This window comes from Polypterus senegalus, chromosome 12, assembly GCF_016835505.1.
Source record: "Polypterus senegalus isolate Bchr_013 chromosome 12, ASM1683550v1, whole genome shotgun sequence".
NCBI classification, from domain to species: Eukaryota; Metazoa; Chordata; class Cladistia; order Polypteriformes; family Polypteridae; genus Polypterus; species Polypterus senegalus.
This window is the reverse complement of record NC_053165.1, coordinates 60,645,949-60,670,622: the sequence shown is the minus strand read 5'-3', so window position 1 is coordinate 60,670,622 and position 24,674 is coordinate 60,645,949. Positions and strand designations below refer to the sequence as shown.

The 24,674-nt window shown below is 39.4% G+C and overlaps 2 protein-coding genes across 8 annotated transcripts in view; both read right to left on the bottom strand.

The window, feature by feature from the left end:
* The window catches only part of LOC120540725 (seizure 6-like protein), a 42,196-nt gene extending 40,363 nt beyond the window's left edge, over window positions 1-1,833 (bottom strand). For all 3 annotated transcript variants that reach the window (XM_039771736.1, XM_039771738.1, XM_039771737.1), the window contains exon 1: window positions 897-1,833. In XM_039771736.1, coding sequence (XP_039627670.1) covers window positions 897-987 — 91 coding nt within the window. In that variant the 5' untranslated portion in view covers window positions 988-1,833. The remainder of the gene's footprint in view (window positions 1-896) is intronic.
* Window positions 1,834-18,496: 16,663 nt separating this feature from the next.
* Window positions 18,497-24,674, bottom strand: part of LOC120540724 (unconventional myosin-XVIIIb-like) — a 43,373-nt gene continuing 37,195 nt past the window's right edge. For 4 of the 5 annotated variants that reach the window (XM_039771730.1, XM_039771732.1, XM_039771733.1 and 1 more), the window contains one exon: window positions 18,774-20,002. In XM_039771730.1, the coding sequence (XP_039627664.1) occupies window positions 18,889-20,002 (1,114 nt within the window). In that variant the 3' untranslated portion in view covers window positions 18,774-18,888. Of the gene's footprint in view, window positions 18,663-18,773; window positions 20,003-24,674 lie in introns of those variants that run through there. The other variant, XM_039771731.1, reaches the window with a different exon arrangement.

The following is a 24,674-nucleotide window of genomic DNA, read 5'->3' as shown; positions in this document are numbered from 1 at the left end:
TTTACTGGAAGCTGATAAACTCAAAATGGACAATGTACAGATGTGTCAGTAAATAAAAGCTGTCATAAGTATATTAAATGATATTCCTGTCACGGAAAGCTGGCTTAAACAATGTGAGACAAAAAGACTAATAAAACGGACCAAAGCCATCAAAGCTTGTCAGCAATATAGATTTTGAGAATTTAAGGTCAACATACAGCACACAATTAAAATTAAAGCAGTTCAAATTTAGTTTTTCTTTCTGAACAAAGATGGCTTTTAAATGTGGTTTGCAATGCAGCATCTGCAAAAAGAAAACTGTGTATTTTAATTTAACATAACATACTTTAAAATATTGAAAACCTGTCCTTTGGAATATATACACAATTTCATGACATAGGTTCCAATTACCCAAGAGCTGTCTGGTGTGCTCTTACCCAGTGGCACAAATGTTCCTCTTCAGTAGGACACAGACACCAAGAAATGTCAAATGAGATAGAAAGAAAAAATCTTTCTAGTTTTAAGGTTTTTGCTACCTGCTTAGAGCTGAAACTAAAAAGGTCTGTTCCTCCTGTAGTCCTTTTCTTTTTTGGCAAAGTCGCCAGTACCACTTGAAAGTCTAGAGTTAAAGTGACATTGGATGACTTTTATGCATATATGCCCAATTATCATAGAAACTGTAAATACTGGGCTCTATACGACGCCCAAAATAATATTTGATATGAGTCTAGCTGATATCATCATAAAAGTCTTGAGTCTCAAAAAGCAGTAATAGAAGCGAAAAATAATCAGGAAAACGAATGGGAACGATCAGGATTTATTCATTTTGATGGTGTATTTATTATTTCGTTCGAATTAACCCGCTAAAATTATATTTGATTTTTCTTCAAAAGAAAAACAATTGAAAAGTCGCCTACCTTTTGTTTGAGCAGTTCCAACCTGCCAATACATACAGAACAAAGAAAAAACACATGGAATCCAAGAGCTGAGGGGGAGCAACGTGTTCATGGCTTATGGCAATGAAGAAATACCCTGTTTGGCAAGGTGAGAAAAGTCCTGGAAAGCGCCTTCAGAGATATCCAGTTAGAAAGGTCTAGCGCAGTTTCCCGACTGTCTGCAGTGACTGCTCCCAAACTCGCACAAAAGGGGAAGGGTCGGTACAGGACTAGAGAGGATTTGCGCTGCTCCAGATATTCCACGGTGCCTGAGCAAGAACGTGAAGAGGTTATCCCCGATAAGAGTGCGCAAAACGTGCCACTGGCAAACTATCCACTTGATCCTACTGATAACGAACAACAATCCAGCTGGAAAGTCTTTTCTGTTGGGGTCAATCCTTTTGGAGTGAAGTGCAGAGAGAACATGCGCTGTCACTCTAGTGGAAAATATACTGAAGTTCCAAGGAACAGCAGATCTTCCAGTCTTTATCCTTGTGGTCGTATTTATGTGAACTGGATATAATGCCACTTGCCACAGCTGTTTACCACTGGTGGGTGGTTTAGAATAGTCTGTTTTTGGTAGCCGATACACTGAACCCCAGCTTTTTCTATTGTACATCAATGTTGGACATGCTTCTTGTACCTGATGCCTCGACCTCCAACTATTTTACTGGGTGTACTGGTTTGAATGGAACGTCATCCTGGTAGATGTAAGTGCGATGATCCGCAGTTACCCTCCTCCGGTAGCTAAATTAGCGGCGTACGGTCCTAATGCTTCTCTGATGTCACGATCCCCAGCTCCTCAATTGCGTGGGCTCATGAGAAAGGCACTGCTTTTGGGATAAGAGCCAGAGCCCAGCTAGCTGCTCATACGCTGTGCTCTGCAGTGAGCGTTGCTTCTGCTCCTTCTGACACTCCTCTCTCTCTCTCTCTCTCTCTCTCTCTCTCTCTCTCTCTCTCTCTCTCTCTCTCTCTCTCTCTCTGTGTGTGTGCGTGTGTGTCCAACTCTGCGTCACGGCGCTTTCAGCAGCCCCCCTAGAACAGATGTCATCTTCCTTCAGGCATTTGAACCCCAGAGAAGCACGTTGGCTATGCTCCGTAGAATTCTCGACAGCACTTCAATGCCAACGGGGTCCTCCTAAAAATGCAGTGTGGGAACCACTGGCAATGTGCATACTTGTACCCATCAATCTGAAACGCTTCCCTTCAAAGGCAAGTAGCGATCTGTCACTGACTGACATTCACTTCCGTGGCTGTTGCTGCTGCTTTTCTTTATGTCTTTTCTTTCTTTTTGTCTGCAGCATTGACCGCATTACGCTGTTTTTCAACTTCGGGTGACCGTATTATTGCCAACATTTTTCATTCCATCCTGCTAATTGGTTCCTATTGGCTCGCAGCATAATTTAGGCATCCAGTAACTCTAGGGACGATATCGTACTGTTTTAGGTTTTGCATGAATAACACTGAAAATTTATTTATTTTTTCTTTTCAAAATTCCACTGAAAGAAAAAGAATCACATAAAAGGAACTCTTTACACTCTGCTCATATTGACTCAATGTTCAGATGAGCTCTACATAAGCCAACATTACAATCTGCAACATTAGTGTTCACTTTATCAATTTAAGGTACCTACTTGTGCTATAAGAAGTTTAATGTTTGTGTTGTGAGGTTTCTGATGATTGGTAACAGCCCTCCTGCACATAATCAGAAAATGCTTTGTTTGCCCCATATGAGCATACTGCAGAGTTATTAATTAAATGTCACAAGTACAAATGAAAATCCTCTTTGTAACTGGCAATAACATTAAAGTATCTCTGTTAATGGTGCATCATGCAATGCATGTTTTACTGCTGTTGCAGAATAGGTCTATAAGGTGCTTTTGGTTTTCATTCATTTGACTGCATGTGAACTACTAATCATTATCTTAACAACAATTCTAAAATTGTACTTAACCTAAACATGCTGTAGTATTCCATTACTGTATTTTATAACCTTTTTATTCAGTTAGGGGACATGACAGCATCAGGAGTAAGGCAGGGTCTCTATACCAGTGAGAATAGCTACAAGTCTTTTAAACTTAATAAACCCTATAACAGAAGACATCCCTACTGATTTATTAGCACAGAGCTGAAAAGTGCCATTAATGTTCTTTCTGTAATCTAACAACAAACTTGTGTGTTTGGTTAATGTTCCTTGTAAAGCCACATCTGATTTATGATTTTATGGCAATGTAAGTGAAGCCCCAAACTTACAGCCAACTGTAACTTCAGTTGCACTCTTTCAGTCTGCTGCTGCTTTCTCTTTTTTGATAATGGGGTTATATGCAAGATTAGCAGTGATCCAGGAGTTACCTAGATCAAAATTATCCACTGCTCCCCAGTTTCTAATATTCCAGAAACCATTACAGGATGAGAGTACAGTGATGTAGAATACAAATCTGACCATTGACATATTTTTGCAAGTTGCTTTAACAGACAGGCACACATGAATTTGTACTCCTTCTGTTGTATTAATATTTTCAAACTACAGTAAACCCACATATTAAGGAGAGTCCTGATGTCTGTGAGATACGACTCAGAACGTGCAGGAGGAGAGACTTGGCAAAATGTACTGTGTTATTCTGTGATTTAAATGTTGTGTTTTTTTTTTTCGTCCTCCCTGAAAAGTGAATTCATGGGCCCAACACCCTGTGTACAGTGTCCCATCAGTCCCATTGTATTTTGATTTTCAAACAGTTTGAGTTCAGTTGTAGTCGATGTCCTTTGTTATTAGTAAATAATAGTCATGATTTATTTGAAATGGGCTATCACCTTTGATTAATGGTAAAAGACTATGAATACATTTGACTTTGCATAATGCCTTTTTGTGAGCACCACCCAAAAAGATGCAAATGGATTTTGCAGTCCAATAGCTTACGCATCTCCACGCACACTTACTCCTTCTAAAGCTGCACAGCACCTTACATGGAGTTCACTGCCAAACTCAATATATAGATATACACTGTTTTCTAATTGGCAGTGTTGTTGTATGTTCAGTATCCACCACTGAGTAACACTCTGTGTAACCCTGAACCTGTGACAAAACTGTCAGTGCTGAGATAGTATGAATGTTTTTAAATATTACCTTCTGGAAGCCCTGAGCATACCCCCTTTTTGTTGCAACTGGAGTTATTGTTTTCCTTTTCCATGTTTCCTTCTGATATTACAAGGCCTGAGAATATTAAAGCTTATCAATAGAGGTAAATACTTACCTGTGTAAATATTTTATGGTATTTTGTCTTGTATTATTAATGTATTACAAAAATTGTTTGACACCGATAATGTGCCCCATGCTGTAAGCCTGCTAACAAGGAATATATTTAATCTGTAATTTTCATATTTAACAGTGATTAGTACTCCTGAAGCACTATTATGTCCTCATTGCTCGCTCAATATTTTATTAAAGCAGCCTCTTCATAACAAATATATTGGCTTAAACAGATGGAAATTAATACCACCACTAAGGACTTCCTTATATTTTGTGCTCACTGTTAAGGCCTATACATAAGAAAATAAATAAAAGAGACTATTATGTGTGCAAAATCCTCCTATCCATTTGCTGAACCTGCATTATCCTGATAGGACAGGTACTCATGGCAGGAACCCTGACCCTGGAAGAGCTACCAGTTGTTGATTACCCTACTTGCACATTAGTGAAATATGAGCATTATCGGATTGCCTTAACTTTCAGCTAACAGTGCTAGTCCCTTTGATAGATAGATACTTTATTAATCCCAAAGGGAAATTCACATACTCCAGCAGCAGCATACTGATAAAAAAACAATATTAAATTAAAGAGTGATAACAATGCAGGTATAACAGACAGTAACTTTGTATAATGTTAACGTGTACCCCCCGGGTGGAACTGAAGAGTCGCATTGTGTGGAGGAGGAACGATCTCCTCAGTCTGTCAGTGCAGCAGGACGGTGACAGCAGTCTGTCGCTGAAGCTGCTCCTCTGTCTGGAGAAAGTTGGTATACAAAAGTCTTAATTAGAATATAGAACAGAATATATTCAGATTTTTACACTATTCTAAAATAATGACACAGAGAAAACCTCTACATGTTGGGGTCAGATTGTGAGAAGTAATTTGGCTGTCATTCTGAACTGGACAGAATGAAATCCAGTGTCTGCAGAAGGCACTGAGATTGAGAGCCACTGTAGCTTACAAAAGCATAGCTAGACTGCCCACAGGGGGCTATGTGATAGATGAATGCTGTAGAAGGTTCCATGCTGAATGCAATCACAGATCCATTTAGTAAAAAATCAAAATATAATCATGATGAATAGCACAACAGGAGATAATAGAAAGTCATGGCTGGATGTATTCAAATTATAGCTGCCTCAAATGCAGTCAGCTCTTTCAAAAATGGATGGATGCTTTCTTTGAAACATGCCAAGATTAAGAGGAGTGCAGTTAAATAATGACATTGTCAGTTCAGTCTGTAGTTCTTTTGTAATTCAGTCAATCAATTAATTAATGAACCACTGAGCCAGGACTGGAATATGTAAGCACCTGGAGACCTCTCATTCAGATTAGATCATTTTAGTGAAGGAATTAGGACCTGATCATGAGACAACAAAACTATTAATACTTAGTTAGAAAATGCCCATAAACACACAGTTTGCTCAAAAGTAGTCTATAATACATGCACCGGTAATTAGCAATGAGCTCTTTTGGATAGCTTTTGGGCCCTGAGGCCAATGTCAATTACTTGCTTACTTGTCCATATGAATGAGACCTTTTTTTTTAGTGCTTGGCCATTTTGGGGACCAGCGCTGTCTTAGGGGTGAACTTTATGTTAATGAAAAGAGTAGCGATGATAAACATAACTTGTAAACTTTCTTACATGGATGGCTCGTCTTGTTATAGATGTTTAGCTGTGATTCAGCTGGTCCAGTTATAAGAGTTTAGTTCATGTGTGGCAAAGAAAGACTAATAATTAAACTCTTCTCTTTGTTTCCACTTATTACAGTTAATCATCTAGATGTCGTCTGTTTAGTCTATTGCAATGCTGAGTTTTTCTGTAGCACCTCCTATAGAGCAAACCTTCACAATGCACATTACAAATAGGGTTCAAATATATTGACACTTGATTATTCTCACTTGCAAGAGACATTTTTCCCCCAGTGTAACATCCGTGTGTCTACTGTGTCATTCTTCTTGCATTGAATGACAACTATGAGATTAAGGATCAAGTAACTATGGGGGGAAAGAAACAGCATTAATTGTTTGTTTAATAGGCTGCTTGTTGAACAACAGTGTCCCTTGTGCAAATTATTATTTTTTTGTGTGTACAGCAACAAACCAGTTTTCACAACTGTGATTACAGTATGTGAAACATCCTTCTTCAGTTATAGTTTAAGGCCCAACAAAACACTTAACGGAGCCATCCAATTCTGTGACAAGGGAATTGTCAATTAAATTGTCAGAAGCAATTACAATTTCTACATTTCAAATACCACATTAACTAAAAAAGTTAGTGTTGTGGGCAGATATTAATTAGTTGTGTCACTTTAAAAGGGAGACTACAAAATTAAGGAATTTACAGTCTCAGTTCAGCATGCTTTGGGATCATTTTATTTTATATAGTATATGTTTCATTGTCATGTTTTCTCCCCCAGTTTTTTCTGTTAGAATTTTTTTTTTGTTTTTGTTCTTTAAGTCCACAATGACTGGATTAGTTGGGGGGTGTGTCAAATGTCTCTTTTCTGAATTTGTGGAAATCTGACATTCGCACCGAAATGAGCTTGTTGGACATCCCATTCAAAATCATGGCCGTTAATAGGGAGTTGCAAACCCCCAAACCCCACCATTTTTGTGGTGAAAACAGCCTCCAACTCTTCTAGGAAGACTTTCCACAAAAGTTTGAAGTATGGAAATTTGTGCCCATTCAGCCAAAAGAGCATTTGCAAGGTCAGGTACTGTTATTGAATAAGAAGACCTGGCTCTCTGTCAATGTTTGTATTCATGCTGAAGGTGCCCAATAGGTCAGGCTCTGTGCAGGCCACTCAATATCCTCCCTTTCTTTATTAACCTGGTTTTGTGCAAAGGGGCACAGTCATGAAGGAACTGAAAAGAGCATTCCCCAAACAGATGACACAAAGTTGGAAGCACACAATTGTGTAAAATGTCTTTGTATGCTGTAACATTAACAGTTGAACCGAGGATCCTAGCCCAAACCCTGAAAAACTGTTCCAGCCCATTATCCATACTTCAGCAAACTTTACAGTATGTAGTATGCTTTCCGGAAGGTTGCGTTCTCCTGGCATACACCAATCTCAGATTTGTCTACCAGACTGCCAGATAATAAATTGTGATTCAGTCCAGAGGACACGTTATCAGTGCTCCAGAGTTTGAGTGGCAGAGTGCTTTATGCCACTCCAATCTCTGTTTGGCATGGCTCATAGTGAACTTAGGCTTGCATTTCATGAAGCTACCAATGCGTAGTTCTTGTTCTAAAGTTGCTACAATAGGCAGATTTGAAGTCTTGTGTGAGTGATGCAACAGTGGATAGGTGATTTTGCACATGATGCATTTTAGCACTCAACAGCCTCTGTGAGGCTCATTTGGTTTACCACTTAATGGCTGAGCTGTTGTTGCTCCTAGATTCTTCCACTTCACAATAATACCACTTACAGCTGACTGCAGCACATCAAGAAGATCAGATAGTTTATGTACTGATTTGTGGCAAAGGTGGCATCCTATGACAGTGCCTCATTTAAAGCCACTGCGCTCTGCATTACAACCTGCCAATACTTATCAATGGAGATTGTGTGGCCATGTGCATGATTTTATGCACCTGTTAACCAATGGGTGCAAATGAAACACAAAAATTCAATTTGTAGGGGTGTCCAAATACTTTTGGCCATATACAGTATTGTATATGAATCTTCTTGCACAGTGAATTTTAGATTTGGTTGTTTATTATTTCTGTTCATTTCCCAAACACTGATGTCATGTTATGACCCTCGCGCCTATCGCCACTGGTTGACCGATTTTCTTTTTAAATCGGGCATATGTAGTAGTCTTGATTTTGGGGACAGACTGTGTGATTGTGTATGTGTATGTGTACATGCATTTAAACAACATCCACTAGAGATTTGTATGCATGTTCATTTGTTGCATGTGATGTGTTTGTCACTGAGGACCTTATTTTTTTCTCCCCTTTAGACTAAGATCTGTTTTTAATTGTAGTCTATTTTTAATATAATGATAGTGATAATTTTTTAATTTATCAATTAAATTCAAATGTGGGTCATTTTTTTAAGTTATGTATTTTTTGTTCTTGTAGAAAGTTGCAAGTATCTATAGAAAACAGCCCAGGGTCGGCAGGTTTTCATGGTAGTACATGCAAGATAGGAGTCGCCTCCAGATGAGGTTCCTGTCTGTCGATCACAGGAGACTTTTAACCACAAACTCATTATATTTTACACTAGACCAAATTAAAGTTGCCAGTTAGCCAAATCTGCATGTTTTGAGGTGTGAAAGAAAAACCAGAATACCATAATAATAATGTAATTTATAAGGTACTTTTTTTCAAGGTAAAAACTAAAAAGAACAATCCACAAACTCCAAACACAAAGGAATTGGGCTGGAATTCAAATTTCATTTAAATTGAACTCTATTTTAAAGTTTGAATATAATGTTGTGCACTTTTAATTTTGGTGCCCATTTTAATTTAACAGTTTACTTGTAGTTCCATTTTGCTAATTAGGTATTTTTTTAACTATTTTTATTGTTCCCATTTTTAAAATAAATTACCCATTTAAATGTACTTTACTTACCAGAACTATGCATTAGCTCCTGTACCACTAAAACTGCCCACAAAAATATTTAAAAGCGGACATTCATATTTATTGTTCTTGCATTTGTGTAGGTCAGTGAAAGACATGCAGAAATGTACAAGAAGACAATCTGAAATCTACTTGTGTCATCAAACTTTGGATAGTCTAGTGAAGAATGAATGTACATTTGCACTATACATCTGTCATGTGTAAGTCACTTCGGATAAGAGTGTCCATTAAATAAACATCATGCAATTGACAGCTACATGCAGCTCATTCAAGAGGTGCTGCAGGATTGTTAAGAGTTTTTTTTTTCTGCTCTTTCTTAATACCCACTGTCCGGCTCTATTTGCCATTCCTTGAGAAAATGCAAAATAATATCAGTACACAATTTGCAACCCACATTAATTAACAGGTAAGCTATAGCCATTTTAATCTTATTTCAGTGGTGCATAATGTCTAGTTTATATTCCTCAAATAAAAATATTACACAACCCCTGCATTGAAGTATTGAAATGACCTGAATTTTATGGGATGTACTGTGAATGGTCAGCAGTTTGGAGTTGCTTTCCTTGAATGTTACAGCAAACAGAGTGGCCAATGAATAACTCCAAGGTGATGCATATTATTGTCTCATTAAGATCGCAAACTCACCTCCCACAGTCCTTCAATATTAAACCACACCCCATTTGCCCATTTGCAAAAACAATAAAATCCATTTCTTTTTGAAATAATAAAGAGACTCATAAATCCATCTTTTAAACTGCCTTCCCTGGATAGTTGTTCAAAATGATCAAAGTAAGACCTTCATTTACCTTGCCTCAGTGCCTGAACCATCTCCTAACTACTAGTCTAGTTATGCCACCATGAGCACTTGAAATGTTGTACAGGATTGCGGGGGTGTCAGTGCTGTCTGGTCGCCTGCATGCCTGTTCTGTTGTAGAACAGCTGAAGAGGCAACAATTAATCCCTCAGGAGGTCTTTGAGAAACAGACATGCAGGGTGGGCGGTGAGTGGGATTAACTGACGTTAGTTTTAGATAATGGCACTGAACTGTAACCCCACTGAGGCAACTGACAACCAATTACTAGTTTAACCAGATCACAAAACCCTTGCACAGAGAAGTGAAGGGAAAAATCAACTGCTAGCTGATGTATTATAAAGGAGGTGCTTTTTACTTTTGGGATATGGTGAAGGTAGTTAGTTCTTGGATGTTAGGAATTTGAGCAGTCCTCTTTTACAAAAAAAAAAAGGAATGATCTTGCTACATTTTTTTAGCATGCATGTTTTTTAGATGAGGCCTAAATTCTTTTGTTTTCCAGGGTGCTCCTTTATCCAGTTGTAGTTTGATGATGTGACTTGCGTCTTTCTGCATTGCAGATATGGGCCTCTAGGGAACTTTCATGCATCTATTGACTATATTTTGTAGCTTTTTTCTTGCAGTAACACACACCCATCAACACACACGGGTGCTTCTGATGCATTAGCCTGAAGGCCTTGCATTAATGTCAGGAGATCAGCAGTGTGCTCTTTGCTGTAGTGTGTACCTTGGACCTATCAAAACCTTTTTTTCTGCATTTAGCTATATAAATATTTTCCATCATTGTTCAGATTTAGCAAAGGTAGTCTACTGATTTTTGCAATGTGGCTGTCAAGTTTTTTTGTTTTTTTTTTGTTATTTGTTTATTATCAGATGTGAAAGGGCAAAATAGTTTAATTTGCTTTAGTTGAAAGAAGGCATGGCACTAAGATGCAAATGAAAATATATACCATGTGCAAACACACACACACGCACACACTTGCACAGAGATCTGATCTAATAATCAGTGCTCGCCTATTTAATAAGAATATGTATCTACTGTATACGTTGACCTTTCAACACATATATATATATATATATATATATTCAAATGATGTTCACAAAATGCCTTTTGCATGTCTGTTAGGAGTACTAATATTTAGGTTTCAGCCTGCAGAGCTTTCTGGTTTCAAAGTATATAGCTACTGTAAAATGTAAGATCTTCAGTGACAATGAGAGATAAAATGTTTTGGCTCAGAGAATTCCCAGGAGATATGGAGTGAGTTGAGCTCGGTAATGAGGACTGCATCTTTTACATCACCCATATTAATCAATTTTCTATCCAGCCTACAATGTTTCAGGATCTGTGATCCAATTATAGTATTTATATATGAGAACAAGACCATATCTAGTTCTGGAACAGTCCTTGGATGATGCAATGTAGCCACATACACACTCCATGATAATGGTTTAATTCTCAGTCATGATTTGGGGGAGAATGTTAGGAAAATGTACACGCTCTAAAGAGACGCTGACCAAGCTATGAATCATATCTAGATCACTGTTGTTGAGATACAGCTGTGCTAACTACTGTACCATTCACAGCTTATTTTAATATCACACAGCTCGCATTATAATAAAACAAGAAATTATCAACAGATTTATAATACATAGCCATTGGTTTCTAAATATCAACACACAAAATGTTTTTGATATGTAACATATGCTAATACCTGGCAAGCAATAGAAAAGAGGAGAAAAGAAACTTAATTATTTTTGTAAATCCTGAAAAAAAATGAATCCCTGGGGGCAATCATCTAAGGAGAATGTCTGACTGACTGGTCAAAACAGTCCAGGCAAATGACTTAAACCTTGGTAGTAATGTATGAAATAACTAATTGGGCCCAGACCAAAATTATGCAAATTGTCATCTCTATTAAGCCCATGCCTAACATTTAGTAGATAGAGTGTTGTAACTGGCAGTTGGATCATTTAGGATTTGAACTCCTGTAACTAATGATTTTAATTTAATTTTGTTTATCTTTAGACTAAAAAAAGCCACCCACAGGGTGATGCCAGCTCCTCAAAAGAGACAAAGAAGTTAGATGAATTGTTTTGGAGCAGAGCTGGGGTTGCAGACAGAAGCTGCCACTACAAACATGTATCTGCAAAAAACTAGACTTTTTTTCAGCTTTCTTTGCACAAAATGGTAAAGAAAAAAAAGGAAAAACTCTTCATGAAAGCATTTCATTATAAGAACCCTCTAGGCATTACATTTTAAAACATTTAGTACATCAGCTCATAAAAGCTACTTCCAGACAAGAGAAACTAGTTTCCCAAGGCCGTTGCTAAGGTTTCTGGGCCGGCTGATCGCCAAGATGCCAGTGTGCTGGCAGAGTTAGCAAAATCATGGCGGGGGGCTCTCAAGTGTGGAGGTTTTGTGGCCTTGTAATAGTAACAAGTCAAGCAAGTAGAAGAAAATGGGAGAGGCTGTTGCAGAGGACATATGGATACAAAGTGACACCTAGGGGATTCTGAAGGCAGGCAGAGAAAAGCTAAAAGAAACATGGCCGAAAAGAGTGAAGAAATCCGAAATGGCAGTTCATGTTGTAAAAACTTTAGTTTTACAAAAAATGGTATTTGTACATTTTCTTCTGGCCTTGCATGGCTTTTTCATGTTGAACACTGTCAGTCAGGGTAGGCTGAAAGCTGGGTCCTCGTGTCTTAGTTACAGATTTTCAAAGTAGTTATGGTGGTTTGGTCTGGGAACATCCTCCCCCTGAGCTGGTGGATTCAGATCCAGGATATGCTGAAAGAACTGATATCTCCCAGGTAGTTTGGGAAATTCTCAAGAGGAGCTGAGAAACTGGTGCATGGGGGGACAGATGCTCGGTCTGACCTGTGAAACCTGTTACCATTTATAGGAATTACGTCCACTTATCCATTCATAGATTTTTTTTTTGTTTGTTATTTCTGTCTAAAGGACTAATGTCATGAACACCTTTTCGGTAAGTTTTTCTATTTTATGATTTTTGTAATCAAAACACTAAGTTAATTTGTACAAAGACCAATTTTAGGGTAGAAATATTTTCTCATTAAACAGCTTGTGTTGAAAATTACAGCCTCTAACAGTGCAGTGCCAACAAATGTAAATGGCCACTCTCAACAAAAGAGTGGTGGAGGAGTGTTTGGGGTGTCAGTTTACTACACTGCAAACACTTCTCCCCATGCTGAATGTGCACATTTTGGTAGGCAATGGGTCCTGCCTGCTTATTTGGTTGGCTTCTGTCAAAATCGGATATTAATTTACAATTTCTCCTTACTGTATTTCCAGTGAATCACACAGTATTTAGCAGTGGTGCATAGGGGAAGTCTAGGTCATGTTTATTTGTGGAGTGTAGAATACAAGTATAATTCTGATTTACAGTATAGTCTTATTAGAGTTGTTGTACTGTGTCTTTGTTTTTATTATAAATGTTTTCTCAAAAGGAACTTCTGTCTGTTTTATTAAAAGAGTGAAAACGTTAATTGCAGTACTACCTTCAGCACTATTGTTATAAGGACTTAAAATGCATTGCAGCTCAGCATGGCACATGTGTCTCTGAATTTCTGTGCTGAAAATCTTTTGAAACTGTTTCACTTCTTAGTTTCATTAAGCCTCAATTTGACTGAAATAACTGAAATTCTGTTGTAGTGCTAATACTAATAAATATTAAATTCGTGGCATTCTTTTAGTTTTGACAATATAATATGTGAAATTCAGACAACATAAAATGTGATGGTGCAGCAAAAGTATGGACATTTTTCACCTTAGGAAGAGACAAAACTAAGGTCTGGTCAGCGCATAGATTAGGATTAGGGCAGCAGGCAACAAATAGAGAATTATGAAGTGAGCCAAACCCAGAAAATAATTTACAAAAAAAAAAACCTTTGAAAATGAACCACTCACTGGTGGAGTACTGAGTCAACTGTTTTGCTTTCTTAAATAATATATATATATACAGTAATATATAATGGAGGGGAATCTGACATGCTGTCTCGCTTACAGAGAATGAAATATTGAGAAAACGACATAGTCCAGCAATTTTTCACATTTTATGTGTAAATTCTTTCTGTGGAAGCTCCTGGTAAGGTGAGTTTTGAAGGATAGGTGCAATTCCAGCTTTCCTGGTCTAAGGTCTCTTCTTCTTGCTTCCTGATTGATTGTGTTTGCAGTAAGTCTCTAAGATCTACTTGATGCCAAATATATTCAAGCCATTAAATACAGGTATCTTTAAATTTTTTTTTTTTTTTTTGCCGCCGTGTTCATAATATACAAATAATACTTTGAACTGCTTTATTTATTCCTTGACCTATCCCTTCATTTTCATACTTGTTTACAATGTCATGGCTACATAAAGTCATCCCGTTGGGGGGTTTGTTCTGCCTTGTGCCTGAAACTTGCTTGGATAAGCTCCATCTTCCTTGCAAAATTCAGGATAAGCGTGTTTAAAAAAGGTACAAGAGCCTATCTAGGCAGCATTGAGTGCAAGGAAGGTACCAACCTTGGACAGACACCACTATATTGTATCTATGCCAACATTCATTTTATGGAGATCATGTAAGGCTTACTCATCACACACCTGCAAAGGGAAAAGAGTGTAATAATAAATCCCATGATGAGAGTACAAAGAAGCACAAAGTCTGATGTGTTGATGACATTGTATTTTTAGCTAGATATGCATATTAACAATACTTTATTGATCCCCAAGTTTAACTTTTTACTTAACTGTAAAAATTAACTTTTTTGGGGGTGGGGTGATGGTTTTCTATGATTTTAGTGTCTTTACTTGCCAAGGAAATAGTAGTAAAATTTTCATTATTAAATGATGCGAGTGTCGTGGTAAATACATGGACTGGTCAGTTTACATCACCAAGATACTCTAACAAGCATAAAGGTGAACTTTTCCAAAGTGCTGTCTATAGACGTAACCTTGGAATAATAGGAATGTAGTGCTCCAAAGCATAAAGTGTAAAAATATACAAGTTCACTGGCTTCATTTTAGATTGCATACTTGAATACAAAGCTTAGCAAGTGTTTTATCACTTGTGCAAATATAAAATCAACAAGTTTGCCATGAGAAATGCAATGCTTTTTTATCCAGTTACTTTTAAGTCCTTCTTGAACTTGAAAACTAGGACTAAATTGCAAGGAAGAGCACCAATTTCAAAGGCTGCTTCACTTTTACTGTTAAGATTCAGAAATATGCAATTGAAGAGGTTGACAGATGTTTGGTTTTATCAGTAAGTAGTCTTAAATCTATTTTTTTAACACATTTTTCACCAGAATTAAATTATATTCCTTTAGCCTTTATTAGACTTGTCTATTTTCTCTGATTCTGACTATATGTTATCACTTTTAGTTTTTTCCTTTTACCTGTTAACTTTTGATGGACTGCCCTCCTGAATTATGTTACATTTGTTTTATCTTATCAGATTTTATGACCATAGAGTGGACAAGGTGTGTGGAAAGGTAAAGCAAAAGGGTAGTAGTCAAAATTCTACACCCCAAGCAAATCTTTTTAACTGGCCTGTGCTCCAGTTGTAAAAATATGGGTATAGTTATATCATACATATACAGTACCTGATGATATTTTTTGTCACTTACAGTGTTTTATTTAGCTAATGCTTTGTAAATCATCCTCTCTTGGTACTCTGAAAGACATGTAGAATAAAGATTCCTTCTTCTTCACACCTCTCAGCATAAGCACTGTCTCAAAAACTATTCTGAGAAGAGGGATGTTGTATCATACAACTAAGACAGACAGTTCTGTTACTGGCTAACATAGATCTTGTTTCGCTAAGTGTTAGAAATGGTTGATCGGATTCCAGCAACCTGTGTTCATATCCTATCAGGAAGAACTACATGAGAGAGTCCGAGTGTCATCCTGAGAGATTCTTTGCCAGTGACATCTGAGTTCCGGTGCTTTTCTGTTACAAGCAACAACCGTAAAGGAGGCATTAGTTGCACATTGATTATATCAAATGTAGAAGACAAATATTTGTGTAGTTATCCATGTGGTAAGAAGGAAATTACTACAGTGCTAATTTTACTATTTTTTTTTTTTTTTAAACTCTTGCTCGAGTTTTTATATTTTTGTCACTATTCATCACTGTGGAGGATGCCCATTTGTATAAAACATTCGTGATGCTTGCCTGTGCACATCACTATATTACAGATTAAACTTTCCACTTCTATCTGCTGAGCAGTAGTCTAGTTACTCCATTTTGTAAAAAAAAGCATCAGTGATCATATCGGCACAGATTCCACATACACAGTAGGAACCAACAGTACAGGGCAATTTCACAGCCAATTCCAGAAATATTGGAAAATAGTAAATGTAATTAAAAAAAATCTACATGGTTGCTAGTGGAAAAAGCTTTATTACTCTTCATACTCTGCATCTGCTCAAATTGAATGCGTCCTGTGTTCGAGTAAGCAATTAAAGTACTTTGTTATAGTGACCCCGGATTAAGACGCTAATATGGAGTAAAGTTCAGGCTTTAATATTGAAAATACCAAAGGTGTTGCTCTTCTTTATCATATCATTGCCAGCTCAGCTTGTGACCACCCTCCTCCTCCTCCTCCGTACTCATGGCTACACTCATTTTCTAGTGAGATGTTTGTGAGCATGTTGAACTTTGATAGACATGGAGGCTAAGAGCAGATGTTTCTGAAAGTTACTGGACAAGGTGCTATGATCAAACAAAGCAAAAGATCTATTCTAGAGAATACTGGACTAAAAAGCAGCTGAAAACATTTTTTACACATTTTTCCTATGTTTTTAGAATTCTGAACTTTTTTCTGAATATTGGACTAAGGAGCAATAACAGTTAAACAAAAATGGAACTATCAAGTAAATCCAAGAAACACAAACTTGAAAGAAAATGGATGGGCTCTGCCAAGACCCAGGGAACTCTGAGGGCTTAAGGAAACCCACGAGATAGGCCTGACTGAAGTAACAGTGCCAGTTTAACACACATGTGACATAAATGCCCATTAACTGAAAGGGGTGTGACCAAGGACAGATTACATATAAAAGGTGTAGCTATTTGACACTTGACAGGCATGACCAAAGGCATAGCAGCTGCCATTTCTGAGAACCTAAAATGATAAATGCAAGGCACAAAATAGTCAAGTGAGTCAGCAGTGAAATCTGAATCATTAGTCTTGCTGTTCTTAGTGATTGGCAAAAATGGATATGATGAGGGTATTAGAAATAAACTTGATCCATTAAGCTTAGAAGTCAAGAGAGAGGTAAAGAATTTACGGGTAATTGTTGATTCACTTAAATTTTAAATCACATATTAATTAGATTACTAGGACAGCATTTTTTCCACTTAAGAAATACAGCAAAAGTTAGATCCCTTATAACTTTTCAAGATGCTGAAAAATTAGATTACTGTAAAGCACTCCTCTCAGGGCTACCCAAAAAATACATCAATTGATTGCAACTAGTGCAGAATCCAGGTGCTAGAGTCTTAACTAGGAAAAGAAAATCCAAACACATCTCTCCAGTTTTGATGTCACTACATTGGTTACCTGTGCTATTTAGAATTGACTTTAAAATATTGCTTACGGTTTATAAAGCCTTCAATAATTTCTCTCCATCCTATATTTTGGAATGCCTTTCACCTTGCACTCCAAATCGTAACCTTAGATCTTCAAATGAATGTTTGCTTATAATTCCAAGAGCTAAACTTAAAAGAAGTGGTGAGACAGCCTCCTGCTGTTATGCACCTAAAATCTGGAATAGCTTACTGATAGAAATTCGTCAGGCTAATATGGTGGACCACTTTAAAAAACTAGTAAAAAGTCATTATTAAAACATGGCTTTCTCATGGCTTCATTTTAGTTTAACCCTTATATTCTGGTTTTTTTTTTTGTGTCTTCAAAATCCATGCTAACCACTACTTTCTCTGCTGTTCTTTTTCTGTTTTTTTTGTGGTGGCGATCTGCGCCATCACTACCCAATCAAGGCACCGTGCAGTGCCTACATTGATGGATTTAGGGCCAGAGGTCCACATGACCATCATTGCCTAATTCTTTGACATGGAGCCTGAAAACCATGAGGACTGATTGAGATCATTTATGTTAGGTAGAATGCCTAGTGGGGGCTTGGTGGTTTTGTGGCCTGGAACCCCTGTAGATTATTTTTATTTTCCCTGTCCTCCCTGGCCATCAGACCTTACTTTTATTCCTTGTTAATTAGTATTACCTAATTTTTAGATTTTTTCTTTCTTCATCCTGTAAAGCACTTTGAGCTACATCATTTGTATGAAAATGTGCTATATAAATAAATGTTGTTTAATGTCCAACTTCTAAGGATTTTACAGTATACAGTACCTCACAAGAGAATTTGTGCTCAGTTTTCTCAGAATGGACAAAATCCTTTGTTAATACATTTCCTCATTGAAGCTACATAAATAAATGGCAAGATCACAGCAGCTAGTCACATTTGTAATGACAGGTGAAAAAGTGATGTGAATATTGTAATGGTTGTTTCAAAGTAGTTTATCTGAATTATGAGTTGTGCCTCAGTTGCACTTTTTTCATGTTGCTATCCCTTGTTTCTTTTGCCTGTTTCTACATGTAGGCCTTAAAGCCTTGGAGAATGACCAGTTGAATTCTAGAGCTTTGCCGACCACATGGGGCATTTTCTGCTAATGACAGATGGATTGAAGGAGCTGGCCAGCGCTGCCTGTCAAATGTCCAGAATCATGAGAGAATAGCACTGTTGCCACCCTGAGGTGCCTCAGTCAGGTAAACCCTACTGATTATCCTTGTCAGTCTGTGCTGAATCTCACTGTGTTACCATTATATAAAGCACACTGGCATATCAATCTGTTTTTCTTACAAGAATTACATTTTTATTTCTCAAGGGATAGCTAGCTGATCAGACAAGACACACATCACTGGAGTTCCAAAAGTGTGCATTTATTTATTATATAAAGTGTAAGAGGTTTAGAATATCCAACATCTTGTAATTTACACTTCAGACTGCTTTCAGTAACTTCTGTCCAGCACCCACTACTTCTCTGTTTAGAAGTGTATGATTCGCCAGAGGTAGGCTTTCTTGAATCTGCTTAAAAGAAACGCATGTGAGGAAGAAGGTGAAGATGACTGCTGGTACAGACAGTTAAGAGCAGTTTTACAAAAGGGAAGTGTGTGATGGGTGGGGTATCAAAGTTGTGCATTTTAAATGGTTTGTGTGCAGTTGGAATTAAAGATTGGTTGGTGCAATGAGGACAGACACTTCAGTGTACAGATTGCTGGGAAATATTTTTAGCATTAAGAATGCTCACCTGTCAGCTATCCACTTTACGCAAGTATTTCATCATCACACTGCTGATGTCGTCTTCTTTGCCTTCAGCCTCCTGCCTCTCTCCTGGCTGCTCAGTGTCCACTTTAGTCCTATTTATCTGTCCTGCACTCTCTATGCTGCGGAATGATATGGTGGAATCTGAGGAACTTGAATCGGTGTCAGAGTCTGCCTGCTCCCCCTTGCTCCTGGTTGGGGAGCATGCTCTGGGCGCTGGGAGCTCCCCAAAGTGTACACTGAGGGGCCTTCTTCCTTCCCGTCGTCCCAATCCAACCTTAGCAATGCTGCTGGTGGATTGTGACCTACGGATGGCAGGTAGGATGTCACCCTCATTTTCCTCAGCCTTTATTTCCACAGTTTTATCTTCATCAGTCAAATTTCTAAATCTCTGGTTTTTGAATTCCAGTGATTTGATATCCAGCTGTAGTTCTCCATCACCCTCTTCCGCTTCAGGCACCTCTATGAGTTTTCTAATTGGTGGCAGCCTCCTCGGAAGAGGTGCATCCTCTTGATCCCATGTAACTGATGGGTTTCTCCTCTGGTTAGAAGCAAGTGATTCATAAGAACTAAAGCGACCTAGCCTTGTGATCTCTGGGAGGGTAGTAGAACTGTCTTTAGAGTCGGGAATGGATTTCAGGCTGGCTGAGCGGATCATTCTAGGGCTCTGGGGTTCAGGGGATTTGAGAATACCTGGTCTAACGACAGAATAACCTTCAGACAACCTACTTTTGATCTCCTCTTGTTCATCTAGAAGGCTAGTCCGCCGTCTCAGCACAGAGGCCCCTGTGGTCTGGTAAATTGGAAGCATTTCACAACCTCCAAGTTTGCTACTCTGAATCTGCTCTGTGCGTTCGCTAGCCCGATTGCGCCTGAGCTCCTCTACAAACTCTGAAAGGGCCAGGGAGCTAGGAGCACGCTTACTCTCCACTTCCTCTGCCAGATGTGATGAAACTCCTCTTCCTATACTCCCTTGATCTTCTCCTATGCTGCTTCTGGAAGACCTCAATGACTGTTTATCAAGCTCTAGGTCCTGCTTCATACTTGAAATGCTCAAGGAAGATCGTGGCCTACTGTTATCAGATTCTTCTTTAGGGAGTGACCTAGAAGACAAAAAGGAATATCACAGCAGGTAGATGGCAAAAATGAAAGAGGTAAAAAAAAGTAGTTTGACCCAGGTACAAAATAGGAGTTTGAAAATTCAGGAAATGTCAAACTAGTAGAGGGAAAAAGTTTGATAGGTTTTAGTCTCAGTACTGAATGCCACAGGGGGTGCACAAACCAGTGTGTTTCTTTGAGCCGGTATCAAGCCCGGATAAATGGGGAGGGTTATGTCAGGAAGGGCATCTGGTGTAAAATTTTGCCAAATCACTATGTGGACAACAATACAAATTTCCACACTGGATCGGTCGAGCCCCGGCTTAACAACGACTGCCACCAGTACTGTTAACCAACAGGGAATTGGCAGAAATTGGGCTACTGTTGGCCGAAGAAGAAGAATGAGAAGAAGAGGGGGGAGAAGTGTCCAGAGGCAGGAGGAGAAGAGGAAGGTAAAGAGAGTGGAACTGAGGGTAGGAACTTTGAATGTTGGCAATATTACTGGTAAGGGGAGACAGCTGATATGATGGAGAGAAGGAAGGTTGATATATTGTGCGTACAAGAGACTAAATGGAAGGGGAGTAAGGCCAGGTGGATCGGAGGTGGATTCAAATTGGTCTATCATGGTGTGGATGTGAGGAGAAATGGAGCAGGGGTTATTCTGAAGGAACAGTACAGTAGAACCTCTGGTCACAAATGTTTCTGAACACGTACAAATCAGGTTATGACCAAAAAGTTTGCCAAAATTTTGCATCTGTTCACGACCACATGCTCTGGTGGCAAATAAAAACACTAGCAGCCAGTTTCCCTATGCGCATTCGTAAGTGCCAATGATTTCCCATTCTCAGTTTTCTTTTGTTTGCATATACAGGGCCTAACAAAGCAGCTGATGTTGCAAAAGGAGTTACAATGTTAACCAAGCAGAGGCCTCAAGTGCTGGAAGAGGTGGAAAAACTGTTGCTAGTGTGGTTGAACGAGAAGCACCTAGCAGGGGATAGCATAAGCGAGGTGATCATATGCGAGAAAGCCAGGAAGATTCATGGCGATTTACTGAAAAAAAATCCTTCTTCAAGTGGTGAAGGTGAGGCATTTAAAGCCAGTAGAGGATGGTTTGAAAAGTTTCACAAGAGACGTGCAATTTCTTTTTTTTCTCCCCTGTGCTTAAAACTCCTAAAAAAAAAAAAGTGTTTACAGCGAGTGGTTCATAAGGGTCTAGCACAAACTCTTACAATGTTAGTTTTCTCTGTTGTTCAAGTGTTTCTCAGTGTTATTCAATGTTTTTACATTTAATTTACTATTATACTGTGCATTCTATGGTACAATTAACTATTTTTGTGCTTAAAAAATATATATACTTACTTACAGTTTGTACGGGCTGGAATGGATTAATTGTATTTACATACAATCTTATGCGGAAATTACGCTCAGGTCACAACCAAATCGGGTCGCGTCCAGAGTTTTGGAATGAATTACGGTCATGATCAGAGGTACCACTGTATGTCAAGAGTGTTTTGGAGGTGAAAAGAGTGTTAGGCAGAGTAATGATTATGAAGCTGGAAATTGGAGGTGTGATGATGAATGTTGTTAGTGCATATGCACTGCAAGTTGGGTGTGCAATAGGTGAGAAAGAAGATTTTTGGAGTGAGTTGGATGAAGTGATGAACAGAAAGTGGTGATTCGAGTGAATTTCAATGGACATGTTGGTGAAGGGAACAGTGGAAACGAGGATGTAAGTATGGTGTCAAGGAGAGGAATGATGAAGGTCAGAGGATAGTGGATTTTGCCAAAAGGATGGACATGGCTGTGGTGAATACGTATTTTAAGAAGAGGGAGGAACATAGAGTTACGTACAAGAGTATAGGAAGATGCACACAGGTAGATTACATCCTATGCAGAAGAGTTGATCTGAAGGAGATTGCAGACTGCAAAGTGGTGGCAGGGGAAAGTGTAGTTAAGCAGCATAGGATGGTGGTCTGTAGGATGATGTTGGAGATCAAGAAGAGGAAGAGAGTGAGGGCAGAGCCAAGGATCAAATGGTGGTAGTTGAAAAGGAAGACTGCAAGGTTGAGTTTACGGAGAAAGTAAGGCGGGCACTTGGTGACAGTGAAGAGTTACCAGACAGCTAGAAAACTACAGCAGATGTAGTAAAGGTAACAGCAAGAAGGGTGCTTGGTGTGACATCTGGAAAGAGGAAGGAGGAAAAGGAAACCTGGTGGTGGAATGAGGAAATACTGGAGAGTATACACAAGAAGTGGATGGTGAAGAAGAATTGGGATTTTTGGAAAGATGCAGAAAGAAATGCAGGTGGATATCCAGACAAAAGGCACTGAAGACACACGTAGGGCAAGAGATCTCAAATATTTTTACACAACTTGTAACACACAACAGGTAGCATGGTTAGCTCTTACTATAGGCAAATGAGCAGTTGATGATGGGGACGATGACAGGAGAGTTACCAACAATTCGGACAAATAGGGGCATTCTGATTCCCTCTTGTCCTTTACTGATATGCCGTGTCTAAGGATGGAGCCCACTACACCGGTGTTGTATGCAGATGGCACTGCACCTCTTTTTCCAGATTGCTTCTGTCAAGGTTCATTGAGATGTCCGAAGCAGTAAGTGAATTGTGTTGGTTTTTTTTTGTTTTTGTTTTGTCACTTTGGATTGTCTGATACTGCGTTCAGGAAAGGGAGCTCAATAGGGCAGAGCAGTGCAGGCTCAGGTGACTTTAGGCTTCTCGGTCTTGGGCTGTTTCTGGTTTTGTCCTTTGTGTCCTTTTAATTTCTTGCGAGTAGGTCCACAGTAATGTGACAGTGTCTAAATGCTTACGTTTTACAACTGTGTAAAGCAAAGCTCCTTGTTGGAGTGTGCCCCATGAATTGATGCACAAGTGGTATGTGGGCACTTAAGCTGGTCACATGTTCACTTCACTACCATCTCTTGTCAGCTGGGCTCCAATGACTGCCATTACTGTTACACTGTCATCAGTTTCACCATTTGAGTGGCTAATGGGCTGCTGCTCTTGAGTTCACAGACGAGTGCCTGGCCCCTCTTTAAGACCCATGTGTCTTTGTTTTTTCTCTATTAAAATCCGGTGTCTCCGGTCTAATTAGTTTACAGTGTTTCTGCTGGCATTCAGTTTGGGCCTAAATGTGCGTGTGGTGCAAAGTGGGAAGTGTTTGAGTTTCTGAAGAGCTTTAGACAAGTGACGCTGAGATACAATGGCCGGGCTGGCCAGGTCCAAAGTCCGAGCCACAGATGGCATGTCAGTCATCGACAGCAGTGTTGTGTTTGACGTTTCTTCCTTTTAGTGCATGTGGTGTCTCCTGTTCAGTGTCACACTGGCCTCCTTGCTCAGCAGTCGGTTTAAGTGTTTTGCTGTTTGCTAAGTCTGTGCCCCTTCATTAGTAGCACTGTCATTAGGAGGTCACACACACGTGACCTGAAATGTCCCTCATTGTCTTGTCACTCCTGTCTATTTCTGTCCTCCGCCTTGAACCCTTTTGCGGTGATTTTCTAAGTTGCTGATAGAGGGTGTTGGGTGGGATGTTTAGTCTTGTGGGGGCAAGAAGCTTATCAGTTAGAGGTACCCGCATCAGTGGCAGCCCACCAAATACTGGAGCAGAGTGTTCATGTGCAGACAACAGTAAATGGACACCAGGCTACCACAGAGACCCAGGAACAAGAAAGGAGCAGTGGTGGTAAGTGACAGATGGGTACTTGATGGGAATCAGCCTAGTGGGGCTAAGTGGGGACTAACACTAGTGTAGCCCAGGCTGAGTGTATTTGGATTACTTTGATGTTTTCAATGATTGGCTGAAGTGTGGGGTGGGGTGTGGTGGAGGAGCAATGCCTTATCACCTTGGCTGTGCTGTTAGTGTTCTCTACCAGTGGGGGCAAAAGAGTGGTGATCTCTCATCTTGTGTCTGACATCTTTATCCTAGCTGGCTGGCTGAGGTGGGATTTGAACCACCAACCTTTGGTTTCAGGGTCTGCTGTCTTATCCCCTGGACCACAGGATGGGCCCCTTTTGATGTTAAGGTAAAGTGGCTATTTGTGTTCTCTACTCACACACTTAAACATAAGAGTAACTTCAATCACTCACCTGGTGGGGGGCCCCAGGCCAGCGCCGCCACCCCCTTCTGCTCACCTGGCCATTTGGGGGCGCCATGCCTTCTATGGGGACCCTTGGTGCTGTGGTTGGCTGGAGGTGGGAATCGAACCACCAACCTTGGGTCCTGGGGACTGCGGTCTTATCCCCTGGACCATGGGACGGGTCCCCTTTGATGTTAGGCTGAAATGGCTATTTGTGTTCTCTACTCACACACTTCAACATAAGAGTAGATTCAGCCACTCACCTGGTGGGGGTCTGGCTCCTCTGGGGGACCCTTGGTTGGCTGAGGGTGGGAATTGAACCACCAACCTTGGGTCCCAGGGTCCATTGCCTTACCTTCTAGGCCACAAGTCCCCTTTGATGTTAGGCTGAAATGGCTATTTGTATTCTCTACTCACACACTTCAACATAAGAGTAACTTCATCCACTTACCTGGACATTGGTGGGGGGACCTTTGGTTGGCCAGGGGTTGGAATTGAACCCCCAGCCTTGGGTCTCAGGGACTGCGGTCCTACCCACTGGATCATGGGTCTCTGTTGATGTTCAGGTAAAGTGGCTATTTG